At 38.3% G+C, this 20,014-nt stretch overlaps 2 protein-coding genes across 3 annotated transcripts in view; one reads left to right on the top strand and one right to left on the bottom strand.

Moving 5' to 3' along the window:
- LOC122980554 (adenosine receptor A1-like) overlaps positions 1-20,014 on the bottom strand; it is a 719,840-nt gene that overhangs the window by 326,868 nt on the left and 372,958 nt on the right. The window lies entirely within an intron of this gene.
- Positions 1-20,014, top strand: part of tafa3a (TAFA chemokine like family member 3a) — a 104,665-nt gene that overhangs the window by 44,833 nt on the left and 39,818 nt on the right. For both annotated transcript variants that reach the window (XM_044348696.1, XM_044348694.1), the window contains one exon: positions 11,873-11,985. In XM_044348696.1, coding sequence (XP_044204631.1) covers positions 11,874-11,985 — 112 coding nt within the window. In that variant the 5' untranslated portion in view covers position 11,873. The remainder of the gene's footprint in view (positions 1-11,872; positions 11,986-20,014) is intronic.

The raw sequence follows: 20,014 nt of genomic DNA, 5'->3' as shown, positions 1-20,014 counted from the left end.
TTGTAAACAAGACAAGAGAAGGCAAAACCTTTGACATGCTAGTCTTTTTGTTGGATTCCCAGAAAACAGTAGAAAGATGTTTTTCAAATTGGTCAGCAGTAAAAACAGAAAAAAGGAGGGGAGCTGTTGAATGCAGAAAAGTGAGAAAATTTAATATGCTAAATATATGCACAAATACAGGAGCTGCTGTCGGTGAAGAAGCGCCAAGCTTGAAATGCACTGCAATGTGTGGTAGCTGCTGGTCCAATCCTTTTATGTTATTTTCTTACCATTAACTGCCTGTGTTTGTGCACATATTTTGCATATTACATTTTCTCAGTTTTCTGCATATATGGCTGCCCTCCTTTCTTCTGAAGCGAGAAACTGTCACACCCAACACCCATTTCTATTCCAGACCCCCCATGTCTGTCATTTGTTGGAAAAGACATATACACATGCCATCATTAAGACCCATACCATCCCTACATACATCTACACCTACGTGGAGCTGTTTCCTCTGTAATAGTTTCTGAAAATCTTACTAGTAAACCTTCCTTCAAAGGTCTTTTGTAGAGATATTTTTAGATAAACTGGTCCCTGTTTGCAGTTGCCAGCAATTGCTCAAAGCATTACTGAAATTGTAAACTACCCATAAAATAAAATATATAATAGTGCATTTTCAAAAATAATACACAAGACTGTGCGTAAGGGGTTATACAGGCACTGCAATCTTGAGAGAGAGGTTAAATAGGGCTGTGGGGAACAATCAGGACTGCATTTATGGTGGAAGAAGGAAATTATAGAACAGTGAGTTAAATGTCTCCCACATCACTTGCTCCTGAAATTGTTGAGGAGCAATGTTAAGTTCCTGTACTGAGATTGTTGCTCTGCTAGTTTAGTGCTTTCATTAGTAATTTCACTTGGGCTTCATTTCTTGATAGTTCTTATCTGCTCCATCAGTCAGTGGAGCTGAATTGTATGAGTATGAGGACCTGAGTGAACACTGTTTATTCTAGAGTGACTTATATTGCTTTAAAGCAGCAGAATTATTTTCTGCTTCAGCAGACACATGGTTGGATGAAATGTGGAAATAAAGCTTGAAGATCCACTTAGCATTAGTTTGATCTTATTACAGCTTATGCCTGGCTCACGCATTCAGTTTATGTCAAAATACTTTTCACGGTTTTGAATATTCATTTAAGTCTGTGGTACATGCAGCGCACACAGTCCAAAACAGCATTTTGTGACTGAATCAATATCATATATAACAATATAACAGTACTGCTGCAGGAAAAATAATAATGAGTAATACGTAGTAATAATAATAATAAAACTCACAAAATTCAACAAATGGTGTTTGAAATGTAAATTAAAAGTATCCACAATATCATAACAAGTAAAACAGTAAAACACAGCTTAACTGTCATATGTACAAATCATTCACAGACTGGTTTAAAACATTTTATAAATGTATTCAAAATTCATAAAGACAGTTTGTGTTGAGCTTGAAGGTTCAGTCTGGACCTCGGCAATAAGTGACAAAATATTTTTAAATCAAGGTCCACTTTCAGCTGCATCTCGCAGTGGCCTTCAGTAGTGGACAGAGTTTGCTCAGATGTGATGGAGAGTGAATAATAATTATTTATGAATAAATAAAGAAAATAAGGTAGTACAACTGTGTTATATTGTCATTCTTTCATTATGTGTTACACTTACAAATGTCGTTATAGCTGCTTACAACCGCATTTTAGTGTGTTATAAACCATTTATTAATTGTTTATATGCTGCTTATGAATGCTAATTACAGTGGATAAAATAAAGTGTTACCAAATGATGATTTCCAGCTACATTATACTGGAAAACTGTGTGGTAACTGTACAGTAAGTCAAGAATTAATTTGAATTTTCACCCAACCCTCGTTGTGATGCTTGGATGGAGATGTACAGTGTGCTGAGTGCAGTTTGGTGGTTTATTAGCATAAAATGTGACTGAATTGAAAAACAAATTGTGCTGTAATGCTAGCAGCACTCTTTTGAACCTACAGTGGATGACTCTGTTCCCTGTGCCTGTGCAGTGTGATGATGCAGTAGGACAGCTATCTGATCCCTGCTGCGTTGTACCGTGTGTCCGGTGGCACAGAACATGCTGTGAGGACACACGATGAGTCAGAAGCAAGTAGACCTTGCTGAACCACAATAGCAGGGGAGATATAGAGATAGAGAGGGACAGAACGAGATAGAGGGACTAGCCAAGTGTGTCAGAGGACTCCAGCTACACTAAGATGACCTCTGCCTCTGCACCCGAGGGGATGTTTTCCAACAGGTCTGAGCCTAATGTTGGCTTCTGGAACTAAATACTCGGCCTCTTCTGGTCTGCCACTTCTAAAATAACACCACACCAAGCCCGGCGGGGAGTAAACGCTGGAACACGTCCGCAGTCCTCCACCCCTGCCCACTAAATTTACTGCTGTTTTTCATAACTCCAATTTTCTCTGTCAGCATTGGACACATTTGGACTCTGCAAGTCACACAGAGTTTGATTGTGGCGAGTTATGGAACCAGAATTAACTAAACAGAACTATGAAGATCAAGTTTGCAGAGAGCAGAATTGAAAAGTTATGTATTCCTACTTTCTCTGTTCGTCTTACTATTGTAAAACACATTTATAACCACAAAGTCACGGTCAAAAACATAGTCTGAATGGAAGGCAATTTGTTCACCAGATATCTAAGAGCCATCGTTAAATAGTGTGAACTCATAGGTCTTCGAACACTGTTGTTGTTGTCCCTGGGAGCAGAGTGGGGCAAGCTTTAATTGACTGGTTGAAAAATACAACTGAGTGAGTATGCCATACACTCTGCCACATAATATTGACTGAATGGATGCATTTTGTATTCACTGCTTTCCAGTGTCCTCCACCTTCCCACTCCTTACTTTTTGTCATTCTTTTACATATCTTGTATATATCTCCCTTTATGAAGAAATGAATGGAAACCAATGGCCTACCAAGACTGAGTTTACACTAGCACCTATGTGAGGCTGCACAGCAGTGCTTTGCGCTAAATGCTAACATCAGTGTGCTAACATTTAAACTGATAATTTTAAATATGCTGATGTTTAGCAGATATAATGTCTACTATGTTCTGTCTTTGTTTAACCTGTTAGCAGGCTAACATTCACTAGTTAGCATTAAGCAACATACAGCTGAGATTGATAGGAATGTCATTAGTTTGCAAATATTTAGTCACAAACCAAATAACTGGCACTAGATGAAACGTTGGGATCACCAAGTCATTATGATTCATTCTCTGGGAACCATGAATGTCTATACAAAATTTTGTGCCAATTCATCGAGTAGATGTTGGAATATTTCACAGGATAAGTGAACATTTTAACCTTCTGGTGGCCATAGAGCAAAGGTCAGGGGATCACCAAAGTCTGTGGTGATCCTCTGGGGACGATAAATGTCTGTACCAATTTTCATAGCAATTACAGTCTGATATTACAGTCTGACCAACTGGCTGACACTGTTATGCTAGCGTCATGCTACTAGTGTGGCTCAAAACATATGCTTTGGAACATGGTTGGCAGTAATGTTAATTATATTCAATTCGTAGTTGATGGATTAAAGCGTGAAAAACTGCATGTGTGATCTTTCAAGACTGCAGATAATGAGGTTCAGTTAATAAACAGATCAGCAGAAAAGAATGAATACGTAATATAATTGTCTCACCTTTCTGTTTATAACAGTCTGCTTTGATAAGACTTAATGTAGATTTTGGAGAAAAGAAAAACATAAATGAATAAGAGTATTCTTTGGTTTTCTAATTTGCTAATCTTTTCTGCCTTCCACATATGATTCTGTTGTATTTACATACTTAAAATGTTTTGCACTTAACTGCCAACTGAGCCATATGCTGCAGTGTTAATTGTGCATTTGATTACATGCCATGCACTACTCCCTAAGAAGTTATAATTTTGTCAGGTAATCAGTCCTGCTGAGTTAAAGCTGTCGCTGACAGGCTGTCTGATGCTCATCTGTCACTTGTTGGTCTCTGGAATCTGTGATTTTCCCATAGCAGTCAGTTGTGTAATGTGCAAATCTTTTTCTTGTCTCTAGTTATCTGTAGGATTGCACAGGATTTTGTGGGCACAAAAACACGCTTGGGGCAAATTCCATCACTTTATGGAAATGGCCATTCCCTCAATCCATTCATCTAGGGATTTAAGTAGCACGCTTTCCCGCTCATCCTGTCATTACAATCCTTTTGTAAAACAGTCGTTTCAACAGCCTTTTGGATTGGCAGCGTCTCTGCTTCTCAGACACTTTTTTGCATTTCACCTCATCATTATTATCAGGAGAAATACTCTAAAACAAGGAACAAAAACACATGTCAGACGTCTTCTCACATGCAGGAGAGGATGGCAGAGAAATTAATTGTTAACACCACGAGGGCTGCTGTAAGCATTTATAGCAATCCTTCATTAAACTACGTATCTTAGATGCAGTAGTCTGAGAACAGCAGATCATCACTGACTCTATCTCAACTAATATTTAGTTGATGTTGTCATTTAGTCTTTAACACACATGACTTCTACTGTAATTTAGACATTAACACTAATGCTCGAAATTGACATCAAATAAGCATCAGTAATAGATTCAGTGTGTGTTATATGTTGGGATACTTGGTGTTTTTCTATGCAGTTTAAATGGCTGAAAGAGATCTGATGTATAAAATACAGTCATGAGTGTTAGGTTCAATTTAGCTGTCATGCACTGAACTGAAAGAGGGCATAATGTGTTTTGACACATTGGTGTACTGAACCATTCAATGTAAAGAGATCTGAGACACAAGTCATACTGTACATACTGTAGTACACCCCTCAGGCTAGCTGGTCTTGTTAACACACATCCTGATGTTAAGTGCCTTTCTTTCACTCAGATGGGGAATTGATTTTATAAACTGTAAGAGTTAATCACAAGGTCACTGAACTGGTTGAATACTTGACCTTGTGAGTGTTAGTTACATTTCTGCAGTGGATGTAAGTGCAGTATTTGATTTTAAGATTGAACGAAAAAAGTAGAAAATTCTGCAAATCACCAAAATATTATTTCATATGTGGATTTCACTGGGCTTTGAAGTACAACCATGGAGTTTTATTGTGTTAGTTATAACATTTTAACTCCAGCTTTCATTCATTCATTCATTCATTCATTCAGATACATTTCATTTTGGTATCACACTTACATACATTTAATCTAACCTATAACCTCATACATTACCTCTCTGTAAAGGTTTGCTATAAAGTCATCAGAGAAATAACATTGTTTGAGATCTCTAGCCACTGTTTCATTAACCCTCTAAGCTTCTTAAAGTGTCAGTGCTCGTGGGTCAGTCAATATAAACTCATGCTGTGCAGCCAAACATTGTTCAAATCCACTAGTGCTGCATAATAATAATTACTTTCATTATCCATTAATCTGATGTCAGAAATGTCAGTTACGTCTTCAAGAGTCTTGTTTTGTCCAATCAACAGTCTAAAATCCAAAGATATTCAGTTTATTACCATGTATGACACCAAAAAGCTTAAAATCATCACATTTGAGAAGCTACAACCAGCTAATTTTGGTAATCTTTCCTTAAAAAATTATTAAGTGATTAATAGATTATCAAAATAGTTGCCTTCTCAATTGACTAATCTTTGCAGCTCTAAAATGCACATATTTTATTCTAAATTTTAACGGAGATCACAAGGTTTTCCAAAGATACCAAATATGTCAGGCTGAGTTTTGGGGAAATGTGTATAAAAGACATCCAGAATATTTACATTTTACGGAATGGCACAACCATAAAAACATGGAGTCTTGGCTTTGAATATTTCACTCGTTGCAAACATCATATACAGAATATGATACTGTCAGACAATGTGAACTGAGATGATTTTAACAGCTATAAAGCTTCTTAAGGGGGAAAGAAGAGGAAAACTGTGTGTTAAGGAGTTTATATTAATTTCCGCAGGAGCACCTGAACTTGTGATTTAATTCAAGTCGACTGATGTACTGTGTTTCAGTGAGTGTGTAATTTTGTCCATGCTTTCTATGTCAGTGTAATAGCTGTTTATGTAACTGAGGGAAGGCTTGGCCTGGGGCATGACTGCTGGTACACAACCAACTGTGTGTCATATTTAGATAAGAGGTAAACAAAAATGCCCAACATAAACAACAGCATTGGTTTTGTTTTGCCCTCCAACCACAGCAGCCACCTCGAGCTCGTCCACTCTGTGTCATGTATCAGCTGTAAACACACTTCTCTGTCTTATTGGTCCCATTGACTCACTGCTGCTACAGGGCAATAGGTGCTCTGGGGAAGCTTGATGTGTGAAAGATTGTGCGTGTTTGTGTATGTGTGTGCACATTTGTGTGTCGATTATGTCTATCCATTAGGCAGTAATCAGAGAGGAGGCTTTTTTCACAATGAGCAGCTGTGAGAATCACTCATAACAGAAAGAGCAGGGGATCAAAGGGTGTGAGGAGTGTTATTTTACTGCTGTTGCTATGCAACGCAAAATTTGCCAACAGCATGCAAGCTATCTATTTAATATTAGCTGGTTATCCTGAAATAACAAAGTGGATAATGTTAAAAAGCAGAAATGACTTGCTCATTAAAACAAGGTAGATACTCATTCTGTAATGTCTCCTTGTATAAAAGCCACATCTCTGCCAGCACCTGTTTCTTGAAAAGGCACTCAAGTCATTTGTGGTGTTCAGACACCATTTGGCTGTTTTGATGTTTATGGTGCAGCCAGATCATATACTACTAGTATATACTACTGATGGTTTGTGAGGAAAGGTAATAACACAGAAGTAGTAGGGAGGTGGTCAGGGTGGCTGTACAAAGCCTGGGATTTTGACACTGCAGATCGGGGTTTGCATCCTACCTGTGGTTGGGTTTAGGCTACAGAAACACTAGATTAGGGAAAGATTATGGTTTTGGTAACATACAGAAAAAATAAGCATGTCTGTTTCATTGTTTACTTTTTCAATATTTGAACATGATCTTTCCCTAGTCTCGTGTATTGATATGCCCTACAATAAAAGACAAACAAACAAACAAACAAAAAATGCTTTGCCACAAGAAGATATTGTACAAATGAACATTGTGCAGAAATGTTCCATATGAAGATTTTGTGACTTTATAGATTAAATCTGATTAAATCAAATATTATATTGATAAAGAGATAATCTGCAAAGCATTACGTTTCATTCAAAACGTACTTGCTCTTGCAAATTACACGTTTTTAAACACACTTTTTATGAAACAGTCGAGTTAGTAGACGCATTCACAAAACATCAGCCCATTATTGGATTGTACAATGAAAGTGGCTTGAAGAATTCATTAAGTTCAGTCATATGTACTTCTGTATATAACGTAGTTCTAGAGAGATGAGAACTCCAGCAGCACTTGTAGTATGAAGAACAACTTTATTAGTTGACCGACGTGTTTCGGCTTGTGGCCTTCATCAGGGTCATCATAAAACACATTACAAACACCATTTAAATAAAGTAAGTTGGGTATGAAAAAAGGTAAAAAAAAGTTTAAAAAAATATAAAAGACAACCAATCATATACATCTAGACACATATCGGCCAATGGGGCATCTACAAAGATGGGTTGGATATATGGTCATGTGGCTTCAGGCTAATCGTTATGTAATAATGTTGCTCTAGTCAATTAATAATCTAATGTTCACTAAAACCTTACATGTACAGTTTGTTAGGGCGTAACCGTGTAATAAATACACAACATTTAATTAATTTAATTTAATTTAATTTAGTTTAATGCACAAAAGCTGCACAGCTTGGAGAAGATGAAAATAATAAAACATAGCTGCATCCAAACTGATCGCCTCACTAATTGTGTGCCTCCAGCATGTAAAAATCAGCCTTAACCTATCTCAAAATAGATTTACCCTGATCAGGCCATTTTGTGATGAGCCACCTGGTCTCAGTGTCACATCCATCAGGTGGAATAATTTCCCTTTAACCAGCTCCATCAGGCCACCTGAACACTACCAGACACGAGATGGAAGTTGTAATATTAGATGCTAAATTTAAATCTTGTTTGGAATAAAAACTGGCCTTCTGCTGCCCATCCCCAAAAGCTACAAGCAGTCGCAGACTTACAGCTAGACATTTCATTTTCAACAAGGATAGTGGCATGCCCTCAAATTCCAATTACCTCTGAAATTTCAGCTGTCACAGCAGATTTCTTCTTATTATTGTCAATAACTGCAAATGAGTAAAATTAAGAAGTAAGACTGAGAACAGAGGCTGAAATGTGTAATGTAGGTCTAATATTCCATTTTTAAGATAAATAGAAGTGTAAGAAATTAAAGTTGATCAAATGAAAGTGAGGTGGAACTATGGAGTCCATTAGAAATGAAGCACAGTGTTAGTTCAAGCACAGTACTGAAGTTAATTGGCAGTTTGGTATGTCTAATATGCTTTACAACCATTGGCCCAATCACAACTGTGAGGGCAGTAACATCCAATCATGTTCAACGTCGCACTTATCACTGTTTTCTCTGCTGATTATGCCTAGTGTGGTATTTCCTGTTGTTGATTTAAGAATAACATTCATATGTTTATTAGGGGGATTAACACTCTCCGCAGAATCTTTGTTGCTGCTCGGATTCTCTGAGAGCTCCCTCGAAGAACAAAACCTTTTTTTTTGCCAAATCTAACTGTAGCCATTTTCTACAAATTGTCAGTTCCTTGTGTCTCTGACTGAAGTACTGTATTTGGAGCAGTGCTCCAACTTTGTTCTACCAAAGTGAAATATGTTTTTGTATGACGTTACTACATCATCTGGTCTGATGTTGTAGGTGGGATGTGTTGGTGTTGTGCCAAACTTCAAGGTCTACAGGTGAAAGTGAGTCTTCTAAATCTGTGGGCGTTAATTGAAGTGATTAGTCTCTAATGAACTGACCAAGAGATGAAGTCAACCACTTCAGTTACACTGGGTACAGTGGTTTGGTTGTGTTTTATTGTGTAGATGGAGGAAATCATAATGGCCAAGTGTTGAAGCCAGTATGAAGTTTGCTTATGATGCAGTTCATTAACTGGCCACAAGAAGTTAAAGGTACCTTTTGCAGCTGTTTTATAGACAAAGTGATGTTTATACTCACAGTTTCTTACCAACATACATTATGTTTATCATTGAGGCCCAATAAACTTGTTGAACACCTTCTTAGTCAAACATTTGCAGAGCCGATTCTTAGAAGAACCTGAAATTTACATTGTTTATATCCATGTTTGTTTGCTAGCAGTCTTCTTCCTTGCCTTTGTTGGCACATTGCTACTTTTCTTGGCAAGTTACCGCCACAAACAGTCGATCAGTGAAATGGTGTGAAACCAGCAGCAGGACTTCACATCACATCACCTGCTTGAACCCCAGCATGTGTGGAGGTCCTCGTGTTTGTGCACTAGATACTAATTAAATGTGGACTCACTCTTAGAAACATTGCTCCATAGTGCCACAATGGGTCAAAAACTCCCATGGGGTACCTTTAAAATCTAAAAATGTTTTTTGTATTAACATCAAGAGGAACGCCCCAACCTCAGTCAAGAAACACATGTCAATACATTTGACGTTTGACTCAAAATTTATTCTTATAATTTGTGTCTTGGTGGTTGTTTAAACTTGATTTTTCAGTGGATATTGAGACTTATGTACATAGATGTGACTTTATAGGCTGAGTTTGTCTTAACTGACACGTGTTTCAACTCATTACAGTCAGATGTTGGGTGCTGCTTGTTTGCGCCTACTTCTCCCCCTTGCCCACACAGCAGGCTTATTTGGCCTCAACACCAAGACAGTAATGCCTGTAAACCTAAACCTCAGGCCTCAAAGTTTCCCCTCAGAAATCTGTTGGTGATATTACAGACTGTCTATGTGCTCATAAGATCCAAAAAGCATCAGCTGTCTGATACTGTACAGAATTAGTCTCGTGTTACGATTTCACCCAGCTCTGGCTGTCAGTACAAAGGCAGTCACAGCAAAACATCTCTCTCATGCTAGCCCCTGCCAGATATGCAAGAGTTGATCTATTTGCATGAAACCAAGCATTTTACTAATTTGAGTGGCTGCACTGGAACAGAGTTCAAAGCAGAGCTGTGATTTGTGACTGTCTTCCTCACGAGAGAGGAGAGCAGTTCTGTTGGCAGTAAGATGAGCCGCTGATTGCATTGCTTGTTCTGTTCTCTGCGGGCCTCTCAGATGGAGATGGAGAGTATTACTGGACAACAGGCCTCTGAAAGTACATGAAGATTACCGAGCCGAGCACAATAAGACAGACCACACAAACAGCATTACTCACCTCCCAGTTAGCAGCATGGCAGCAAGTGGGAGAAAAGGAGACAGAAAGCATAAAAAGACTTCATTTATTCTAGCTGTCTTGATGTTATGAATGGCAGTGTATATATAGTTTCTAAAATTATTGCTGAATGTGTTATCAGATCTATACAATACATGCAGTACATCTCATTATACTGTATATCACAATATATGAATGCAGATTAATATTTTGTTCAATTAACATGATTTAAATAAAAATTTATTCGATTCGATTTCGACTTTTTGCTAAAGAAAGCACAAAATGTAGGGGCCAGATTGGCACAGTAAAGGCTTCACCACATTGTGGCACAGCAAAAGCTGTATGTACTAGCCCTGCAAGTATAGTAGAGACTAGGTAAATTACTGTGGCTGGTGAGCTAATTGCTAACGCTCTAGCCAGCTGGAAACGCGCTACCACTATTCAGTTTCTTTCTATTCTCTCTGTGCTGTGATCTTTATTCCCCTCTGGCATTCAATAAAAGGTAATTGAAGCGGGAAAAGAATTTCTCCCAGCTATCGAGCTTGCTAACTGTACCAGTGTTGACTCCTGTTTCATAACTCTCATAAGCATTCCTCTTTTGTGGAGCAGTTCATTCTCCAACAGAGGAGGGTTAAATAAAAGTGGATGGAGCAACACAGCTAATAAGCTGCGATAGCTTCTTCCATTTTGAACTCACAAGCACTGAAAGGGACAAACTGTCAAGAAGACTTGCATAGTCAAAAATTGCATATCAAAGTTCACCATAGTTCAGTCTCAGAACCCATGAGCTATCTGACAATGATTTAGCCTCTGGGGGCAACAGCCAAAATTTTGGGGCTTCCGGTGTAGCCAGTAGATATCCGCACAAAGGATAACGGATATCCGGGCCAAGACTTCCTCTTCTGTGCACCAGTCATTGTCTATAGTCCGATTAGCAACTTGAGACAGTCCAAACGACATTTTGGCTAATTGCTATAAACAGATATATGCATATGAATGCAGATAAACTTTTAAAAAAGAAAATAAAAAGCTAAATCGTTGTCAGATGATAGCTGATGGGTTCCGAGACTGCATTTCGGCCAATGCTTTCCGCCTCTTTTGCTCTCTACACAGACTGTTTACCTGCATGCAACCAAAGCCCGCTCAAACGTGATATAATTGCTACGATTCCATTGAAATAAACTAATTTAGCCACGAAATTTCACAGTGTGAATGCTAGTGTGACTGAGGCTTAATAGAGGGTTTTTGCTGGTATGTGCTGTTATGATACTTATTTATATTTGGCTGTTCTCTCAGTTCAGCTCTCAGCAGGCTAATCCGTAACACAGCAAAGGCATCCACTTAAAGCTCTGTAGATCCAAGCTTTGTGATTTCAGGAGTTACTCTAATTGACCACCTCTGACTGCCAAGCCAAAGCTTTGGCAGCTCGTTGGCATGAGCCCAAGTGAGCCAGCCTACACATCTGAGTGTTCATGTAATGCAAATATGGCTGACCACCAGTGATTTTTTTTTTTACAGAATGCGGGAGAGGGACCTACAGAGCATGTGCAGAAGGGCGCTGCTGCTGACCGTCTGTATGGTGTCTCTCTGGGGACAACTGACCAGTGCATCATCACACAGAAGCCACATAGGTAAGATGCTGCATGTTTGCTGTTTTTTCTCCAGGGATTGATGGCTGAACATGGTGCTCTCTTTCAGAAAACAATTTTTATTCATGATGCACAAAAACAAACATTCACACCAGGATGTATTGCTCTGGGCATCTTGCCCAGAACCACCAAAGCCTGCTACTACTGACTGATCAACAACTCCGCTGGAGAAGCTGAGGATTAAAGGAAAGTATTCATTTAGTAATTGTGTTTATTCCTATTTTCTTATTACCGTTATTGCCTATAAAAAGACTTAAGACAAATCCAGAAAACAGTTTTTAATATGTTTCTTATTGAATAATGTGAACTTTTGACTTACAGGATGGCAGGAGAACTGACAGCAGCAGTATCAGACTGTGGCAAATACACCAGCAGGATAGATATTTCACATTCATCAATGCCAGTAGGAACAAAAACAAACAAACAAACAAACAAACAAACCAGTACACACATTGTCTGGTATAATCCTTTACATTTCTTGTTGAACAGACTTTAATGGCCATTGTTTAGGGAAGACAAAGCATCACTCATTAATGGTCTCAGCATATGTTTTTTTCTGCAATGTTTTCCCAGGGATGTAAACTGACAACCTCTCTGTCATAGACTATAACAGAGAATCCCTTGTTAGATGCTTTTAGAGGTTTTATTAAAACAGAGAAATGAGAAAGATATAGCATTTTAAAGGACCAGTGTGCAAAATTTATTGGCATGTAACGGAATGGACTTGGCAGAAATGGAACATAATATTCATAAGTATGTTTTAATCAGTGTATAATCCAATGAAAATAAGAATTGTTGTGTTTTTGTTACCTTAGAATGAGCCCTTTATATCTACATAGGGAGCAGGTCCTCTTCTACAGAGCCGGCCATGTTGCACCACCATGTTTCTACAATAGCCCAGAAAGGACAAACCAAACACTGGCTCTAGAGAGAGCCTTTGGCATTTTTCACGAGTTTTGTGGACACCGTAGGTTCTCCTATATGCATGGCATCTAGCGGCCACCTCACCGCTAGATGCCATTAAATCTTACACACTGGTCCTTTAAGTTTCTAAAATTATAATTATACATTTCTACATCTTTTTTTTTTTAACCCAGAACAATAAATGAACCACAATAAGACAGTAAGATGCTTCATAACAAATATGATACATCAACTTGTAACATATCACATGTAGGGTGATTCAAATAAATTACAACTGAGTTATTTCACTGGCCACATTGTAAATAAATTGGTACAGCAGTCACAGTGTGGCACAACAAATTCTTTACAGCCCAGTTCAGTCACATGTGTGAACCACATTCATCTCACCGATTGTTTTCAAAGAAACTGATATAATTAGCAGAGCTGTCTTGGTTTGTCTGCTCACCAGCAAGACAAAGATGTACTGTAAGGTTGCGTTTTGTGCACGTGGGAATTCAACAGTTTGGCAGTCATGCAAGCCAAGCATCACAAGAAAAAAGTAATACCAGTACAGTAACTGTGTGCATGCATGTGTGTGTGTGTGTTGGTGTGTATATGTATGTGGCAGGGGACAAGACCTTTCAAAGCGATTTCCTTTAATGGAGAGATGGCCTGATCCCTGGGCGTAACGGCAGAAACTGTGACTACACATTGAAATAATGAGCCTTATTCCACTGGAGGACAAATAGCACACCATGGCTGGAGGAAAACAGCCTCACGTTAGCAAAAGATGACCAAAAACAAAAACATGACCAGCAAAAAGACTTTGATAAGACAACAAAACACAGGTCCATGACAGGAGGGACTGCATGCAGAGGGAATACACATTATATGAAAAACAATGCAAAATAGCACGTGTCTTATCGAGATGTGTTTCAAATCAAGTCAAAGACAGCAGAAGAAAAATCTGTGGCAGCAGAATGAACTCTGTCAGGCTATTTTTTGGCTTCAGCAGCTGTTAAATAATTTTACAGTTTAGTAGCTTCATTTCAGATTCACCTGTAGAACAACAGAAAAGCTGTATTTCCCTTGTGACAAAATTAAGGGAGACACATCAGGACTTGGGAAGCTACTGATCAGATTTTGATCAAACCATTTTATGACCCATTTTTTTTAAATTGGCCTGAGGAGGGCACCACTACATTATTTTTTCTGTTGCTTTGTCCCAAAACCAAACTATATACTATTAATATAATAATAAACATACAATATATACCAGTGTTCACCGTATACTGTTTTTGCAGTAATTACACAAACAATGACTTGCAGTAACTACAAATAATACAAGACTTGTGCTACGAGACATCAATCAAACTCTGACTTTGGAAAGTCGCTGCTGATGTAAAATTTCGAAAGTTAACGAGAAAGCCAGTGCTTCATGTTTCTGTTTTCACTACCCAAAATTACTTTTAATTTTTTCCATCTGTATGCGTCTTTATACTTTCATACTGTAGGACTACAGAACTTTTTTTTATGACAGATACCAATACGTCAGCAGTAAAAGCACAGGTATTACTATGACATTAAGAACGACTGCTTTCCATTTATCTGAATTAGTTCCAGGGCCATGATAATGTGCATGCTTACTTGCATGGCTTACCGAGACACTTCATTGAGCAAATCCATTGTTAATGTTAATGTTACTTATACTTGTGTGTTTCATTCTATGACAAGTCAAAATATCTGCTGTTAAAAAGGCCGATAAGCTGTGTCACAATTTCATACATGCTGATTCTAAGCAAGTCTTCAATAGTGAGTTAAAACTGAAAAATGACTAATGAAATGTACTCAAGTCAAGTCAGTATGTATGCTCTAGGAAATGGAAAACCAACACACAGCTTTAAAAAATTAAAACAAATTGGGAATGATGGTGAGACCGCTTGAGCAAGATCTTGGGGAAAAAAGTGCTATATACTAATTGTCATACTATTCCGTGTTTGCAATTATTATTTTAAAAAAAACACACTTTTCTGGTTTTGACTAACAGGAGATGACATTAGACTTGCACCAAAGCCCATCAATCAACAATGCAACGCAACTGCCAATTAATCAAACAGAAAATGGGGTTTTCTTTTAGACTTAATACTCATTAAACTAACTAGTCCACAATTATTCATATTTTATCCGGTTTTTGCATTTTATTGTTGGAAAATACTGCAAAAATGTTTTTTTGGCATGCATACTGACATACTTGAATATACTTTTATGTTGTCACTTTTCATGTCTTAACACATCATGTACTCTGTACCTTGCTCAAACTTAATATGTACCGTGGAACTGGGACATAGACGCAGGTAGATTGATATCCTTTGGCGCACCTATAGCCTCATTTCTTTTCCCCTTTTACTCATGCATGCGTTCAAGAAACATGAGATAACACAGACTGTGGCCAAAAGTATACGGACAACTCTGTTCACATACTTTTGTGTACGTTTGGTCAGGGATAGGCCCTTTAGTTTAAATTAAGGGAAGTCTTAATTCTATAGTATACAGTGATATATTTGTTGCAATATTTTGGGTAAGGTCCTCTCCTTTTTCAACAAGACGATGCACCAGTGTACAAAACAAGTCTATGAAAAAAAGGTTTTCCAAGTTTGGTGTGAAAGAACTTGACTGGTCTGCATAGAGCCCTGAACGGAACCCCATCCAACACCTACATCAGTACCCAACCTCACTAATCTCACTAATCACAATCTCGTGGCTGAACAGGAGCAAATCCCTGCATGCTTTTGGGTAACCTTTCAGGTCAGTCTTTGGGAAACAATTTCCAAAAGTCTATTTGTTTGGAATATCTTATTGGAAAACACAGAGGCTGGGTTTGGAATCACATATGCAATGTTCCAAAGTGTCCGGATACTTTTGGCCATGTATTGTGATAGCTTTTTCTGCAGCTGCAACTCCACATCATTCACGGGGGATTACAGGTTTACTTTTCACCTTCTCATGTGATAATCTAATCAATACATTCATTTTTTTCTGACTATATTTGATCACTGTAGACTGACAGTAGAGTGGTGTATCCCACTTGTTTGACTGCAAACATATCAGATAAACCCTTTAATCTTCTGGCTTACATTGCTGTCTCTTTGGTTTTTGCATTTGTCCCGCTGTCGTGGTTTGTGCACTTATTCCTGTGATTTATTAGGAGAGAGAGAGAGAGCCAACACAAGTAGTCTGCCCCTGTTCCCCCTGGGCTGTACTGACACTTAGGTAATCACGCAGCCTGTCCCTGAGCTACGGAGGTCAAGTCAAGGTGGGCCCAATAAACAAACCTCTTTAGCCCCTCTGTTTATTGAGGTGGGGGCTTTGCCAAAGCAATTGAACCGCTCACCATAGCCTGACTGGAGCATACTGAGCTTACAGCGCTCCCACATAACCCCCGTAATAAGACCACTGCTTCCCCTAGAGCACCATCTACATTCATTAGCTAGTCATGAAAGAGTGGAGAGGGAGAGGAAGGGCGAGAGAGTGTGCGAGAGGAGAGTGGTCTGGAGCGAGAGAGCGAGCGCTGTAACTAGTACCTTTTGGCTGTACAATTTGTTTCTGTACCGTCAATAGGATTTCGACTGATGATGTGACAAGGTCAAATGGGAGGCTCATTACTCAGCTATTTAGATAATCTTATACTTTTTTTTTTCTTAACAGTAACTCACCCTGTCTCATTAAAAAAAATAATAATGAAGTTCTCTGTGGTTTGCTGGTCAGTGTCTGTGAGGGCAAATGCTGAAATGTGGTAGAGAGGAAAACAGTCGTGAAAAACACATTTCCCACTGAGGCTGTGTGATGCAACGCGGCAGCAGCTCCCTCTTATTGAGATAAAAACACTCTAAGCAGTGCTGTTTACAGGTCGTAAACTCTGTTACATTTTTAAATATGCATTGAGCCACATGGCATGTGGATAGCTCCACAAATTGGAATCAAAATGACTTTGGAGCTCAGGTTTACGCTGGGTTTAAATGAAGGTCCCGTTCTATATTCACACGCACACAAGGGGCCATGTTGCCTTATTAATAAGATAAAACTGTGCACTGGCTCTCATTTGAATTCAGTGGAATATTTCCATATTTGCTTATGGTAGAGACTTTCTAAAAACTGTGTGATGCACTCTAATGGCTCATTCTCGAGCTGATTTTTGTGCTTCAGGGGATTTTTTTGTATTCTATGCAAATTGGCTTCAGCTTTTTTTCCCTCTTCATTTTCAGTGTTCATATTAGGAACAAACTGATTCTCCAGAGCCCAAATTAATGGTAGAGTCCAACAAAAACTTTATTTTATTTTGCCTGTCATTAACTTTTTTTTCTCTACTCTGTTTCAGTCAGATTATTTTTTGGAAACAATATATTAAGATGTGTCACATCACTTGAAAATTAAAATATACTTTCTAGATAAATTAGAATTGTTTCCCTGTGCTGGCACAGAAGAAGTCTGTAAGGATGTGAGCATTTCATGCTTGATGGATGTTGATGAAAACCAGGCATCAGCAGATACTTTTTTATTGTTATCAAGGTTTAGATTATTTTAGAAATTCAAAATAATACAATATCCGACAGTCCAGCTTTGAATAGCTGTGGGGTAGATTTAAAGCCCAAACGCACTGAAAGCAATAAATGACACGCCTCATTTGATGCTCCTATGGTGCACTGCAGGCATCAGATTTGAAAAGCCAACACCACAGAACCAACACAGATTTGTCCTGGTGTTCTTTCTATTTACTGCTGCACGAGTTGGATGTAATGAATGAATGAAAAGGAGAAATGCAGAGGAGGAAAATGAAACTAAGTTTAAGTGTTTCCACGGTAAATCATCTGTTGAGTGTTTGATGGTTTTTATTTGTGCGTTAGAACATTTTATTTCTCTCATTCTCCAGCTTTCCGCTCCCTCTCCTTGCTTGACCACTGCCGCGCTGTCTCTCTTTTTTTTCAGCTGCAGAAAAAAACAGCTTTGGTTGCTGTGTCCTCTTTTAACGCTCCAAAATCGAAACAAGGTCGGAGTAGGGGCGTCAAGGCAGTTTGATGTGCCTCATAAAGCTTTTCGTGCATGTCCGGCCATTTAAAACAATAGGTGTACTTCAAAATGTGCACATCAGATTCTTTCGGTGCGTTTAGTCATTGGGTTTTGAACAATAAATTATTTGTTCCTTTCTGTTGATAGTAGCAACCCTATATTCTATAACAGCTGATCTACAGTATGTCCATGCAAATACTGACAGGCATCTTTTCTCTTCTCTGTAGGTACTCTTTTATTACAATTGTTGAATGTCTGTTATTGATTTTGTAGAATTAGTTTTTCTTTGATTAGCTTACTGCCAACCAAACTAGCCATGTAAGAGCTGTCTGCTAACGTTTTGCTATTTTAGCTACTGTTAAGGCCAGTTTAGACCAAAGATGAGTTGATGAGTTGAAACTTGCAACTACATGCAATGCACCGGCACAATGTTCTGAAACCTGCCAGTTTACAACAATGCGACTAGACAAGATGTGTATCGTTTCCATAGCAATGACTCTCTCTGTACTTCTGTTCTAACTGCCATCTTTTCAGGCTTTTTTGTAGCTGGGTAATTTGTAGGGTCTTAAAATATGAATGAGGATAGTGATAGTGAGTTACTTGCTACAGTTGCAGTTTTAGCATCAATGAAGAGGCGAAAACATAAAAAAAAACGTTGCCATTTCAACCAGCTGACGGCTCGTAACTGACTTTACCAGCTGACTTTGCTACGAGTTGATTGGCTGTTGAAACATGTGACATGATGTTCTAAAACCAGCCAGTAGAGACTTGACGAGCTGAGTCACAGACGATGCCACCAGCAGACTTGAGTTGAGCTGAGACAGTCCAGCTCACATTGCTGCAGCTTTTCCCTGCAATGTTCTGCAGTGCATTTTACTGTTATTTTTGCTCTTGTGAACTTTATGTGTATTTTTACCAGATTAATTAATTAATGTGTTTTGCTTCCTAGGAGAACTTCATGTTTAACTTCCAGAGGTGATTGCCTAGTTTGCCTTTTCCTGACATCAATCAATCAGTCAATTACTTTATTTGTCCCCCAAAGGGCAATTGGTTGTGCAGCAGTCTAACACAGGATAAAAACACAAAGCACATAAACACAACATATAAATATCAAAACATCAAATAAATACAAAAGAAAGCAGAGTACACACGTTAAAACTCTGTCTTTGGGTCCCGATTAGGTTTGTGTGCTCAAGTCACCTTTTCCTCACAGAGTTAAGTTAAGGGGATGAAAGAGATTTTATTAGTTTTTGCTAATGGGACTCTAGAAAGACAGCTGGAAGGTAAGATTTGAAACTCTGGATATAGAGGATGGGAGCTGTCACCCTGAATGGATTCTGCTTTCTTTAACAAGTGTTTGTTAAACAGAACAGACTTTTTTGTTGAGTACCAGTGATTTTGCTACAGACATTTATTACTCTATTCAGAACATTTTTTTTCTCTTTGACAGTAAGAGAAGAATACCAACAGAAAAAAGTAAGAACTGATTCAATAAATTATTATTATTATTATTATTATTATTATTATTATTATTATTATTATTATTATTATTATGTTTTTACAGTTAGTCATGTTAAAGTCATATAAAATTAAACAGTAAATTTATTATATATCAGGAGACATGGTCACAGCCAGAGGAAGAAAAGGCCCAAAAGAGAGCTATAGTGTAATAGAACTGTCATGACTACTAAACAAGAGACTGGTTTTACTGGCCGTTCCACAGGTCAGTTAGTGCCTTATACTGTGTCCTAACTGAATGCGATGCGAGCGAGCGAGCGCCAGTGACAAAATCAGTTTGATTGCTTTGTTTGGCTAGAGGGAGATTTATATTGTATGTGATTTCCAGTAAAGAAACTAATAATAGAATCTAAATATCACAATATAAGAAGTGTGTTTTCTGTTTAAAAAAAGTACAAACGTAGGAAGATAGCAAGTACTCAGCCATCTTTTACTTGAGTTGTTACGTCTCCAGTTTGATCACAAGCGCACAGCTGATAATCACCATAGCAACGGTCGCTGAGGATCATGGGTAGGCTAATGTAGC

The sequence above is a fragment of the Thunnus albacares genome, chromosome 4 (assembly GCF_914725855.1).
Source record: "Thunnus albacares chromosome 4, fThuAlb1.1, whole genome shotgun sequence".
In the NCBI taxonomy this organism is placed as follows: Eukaryota; Metazoa; Chordata; class Actinopteri; order Scombriformes; family Scombridae; genus Thunnus; species Thunnus albacares.
The sequence above is the reverse complement of the archived record's forward strand: the minus strand, read 5'-3'. Positions and strand labels throughout refer to the sequence as shown.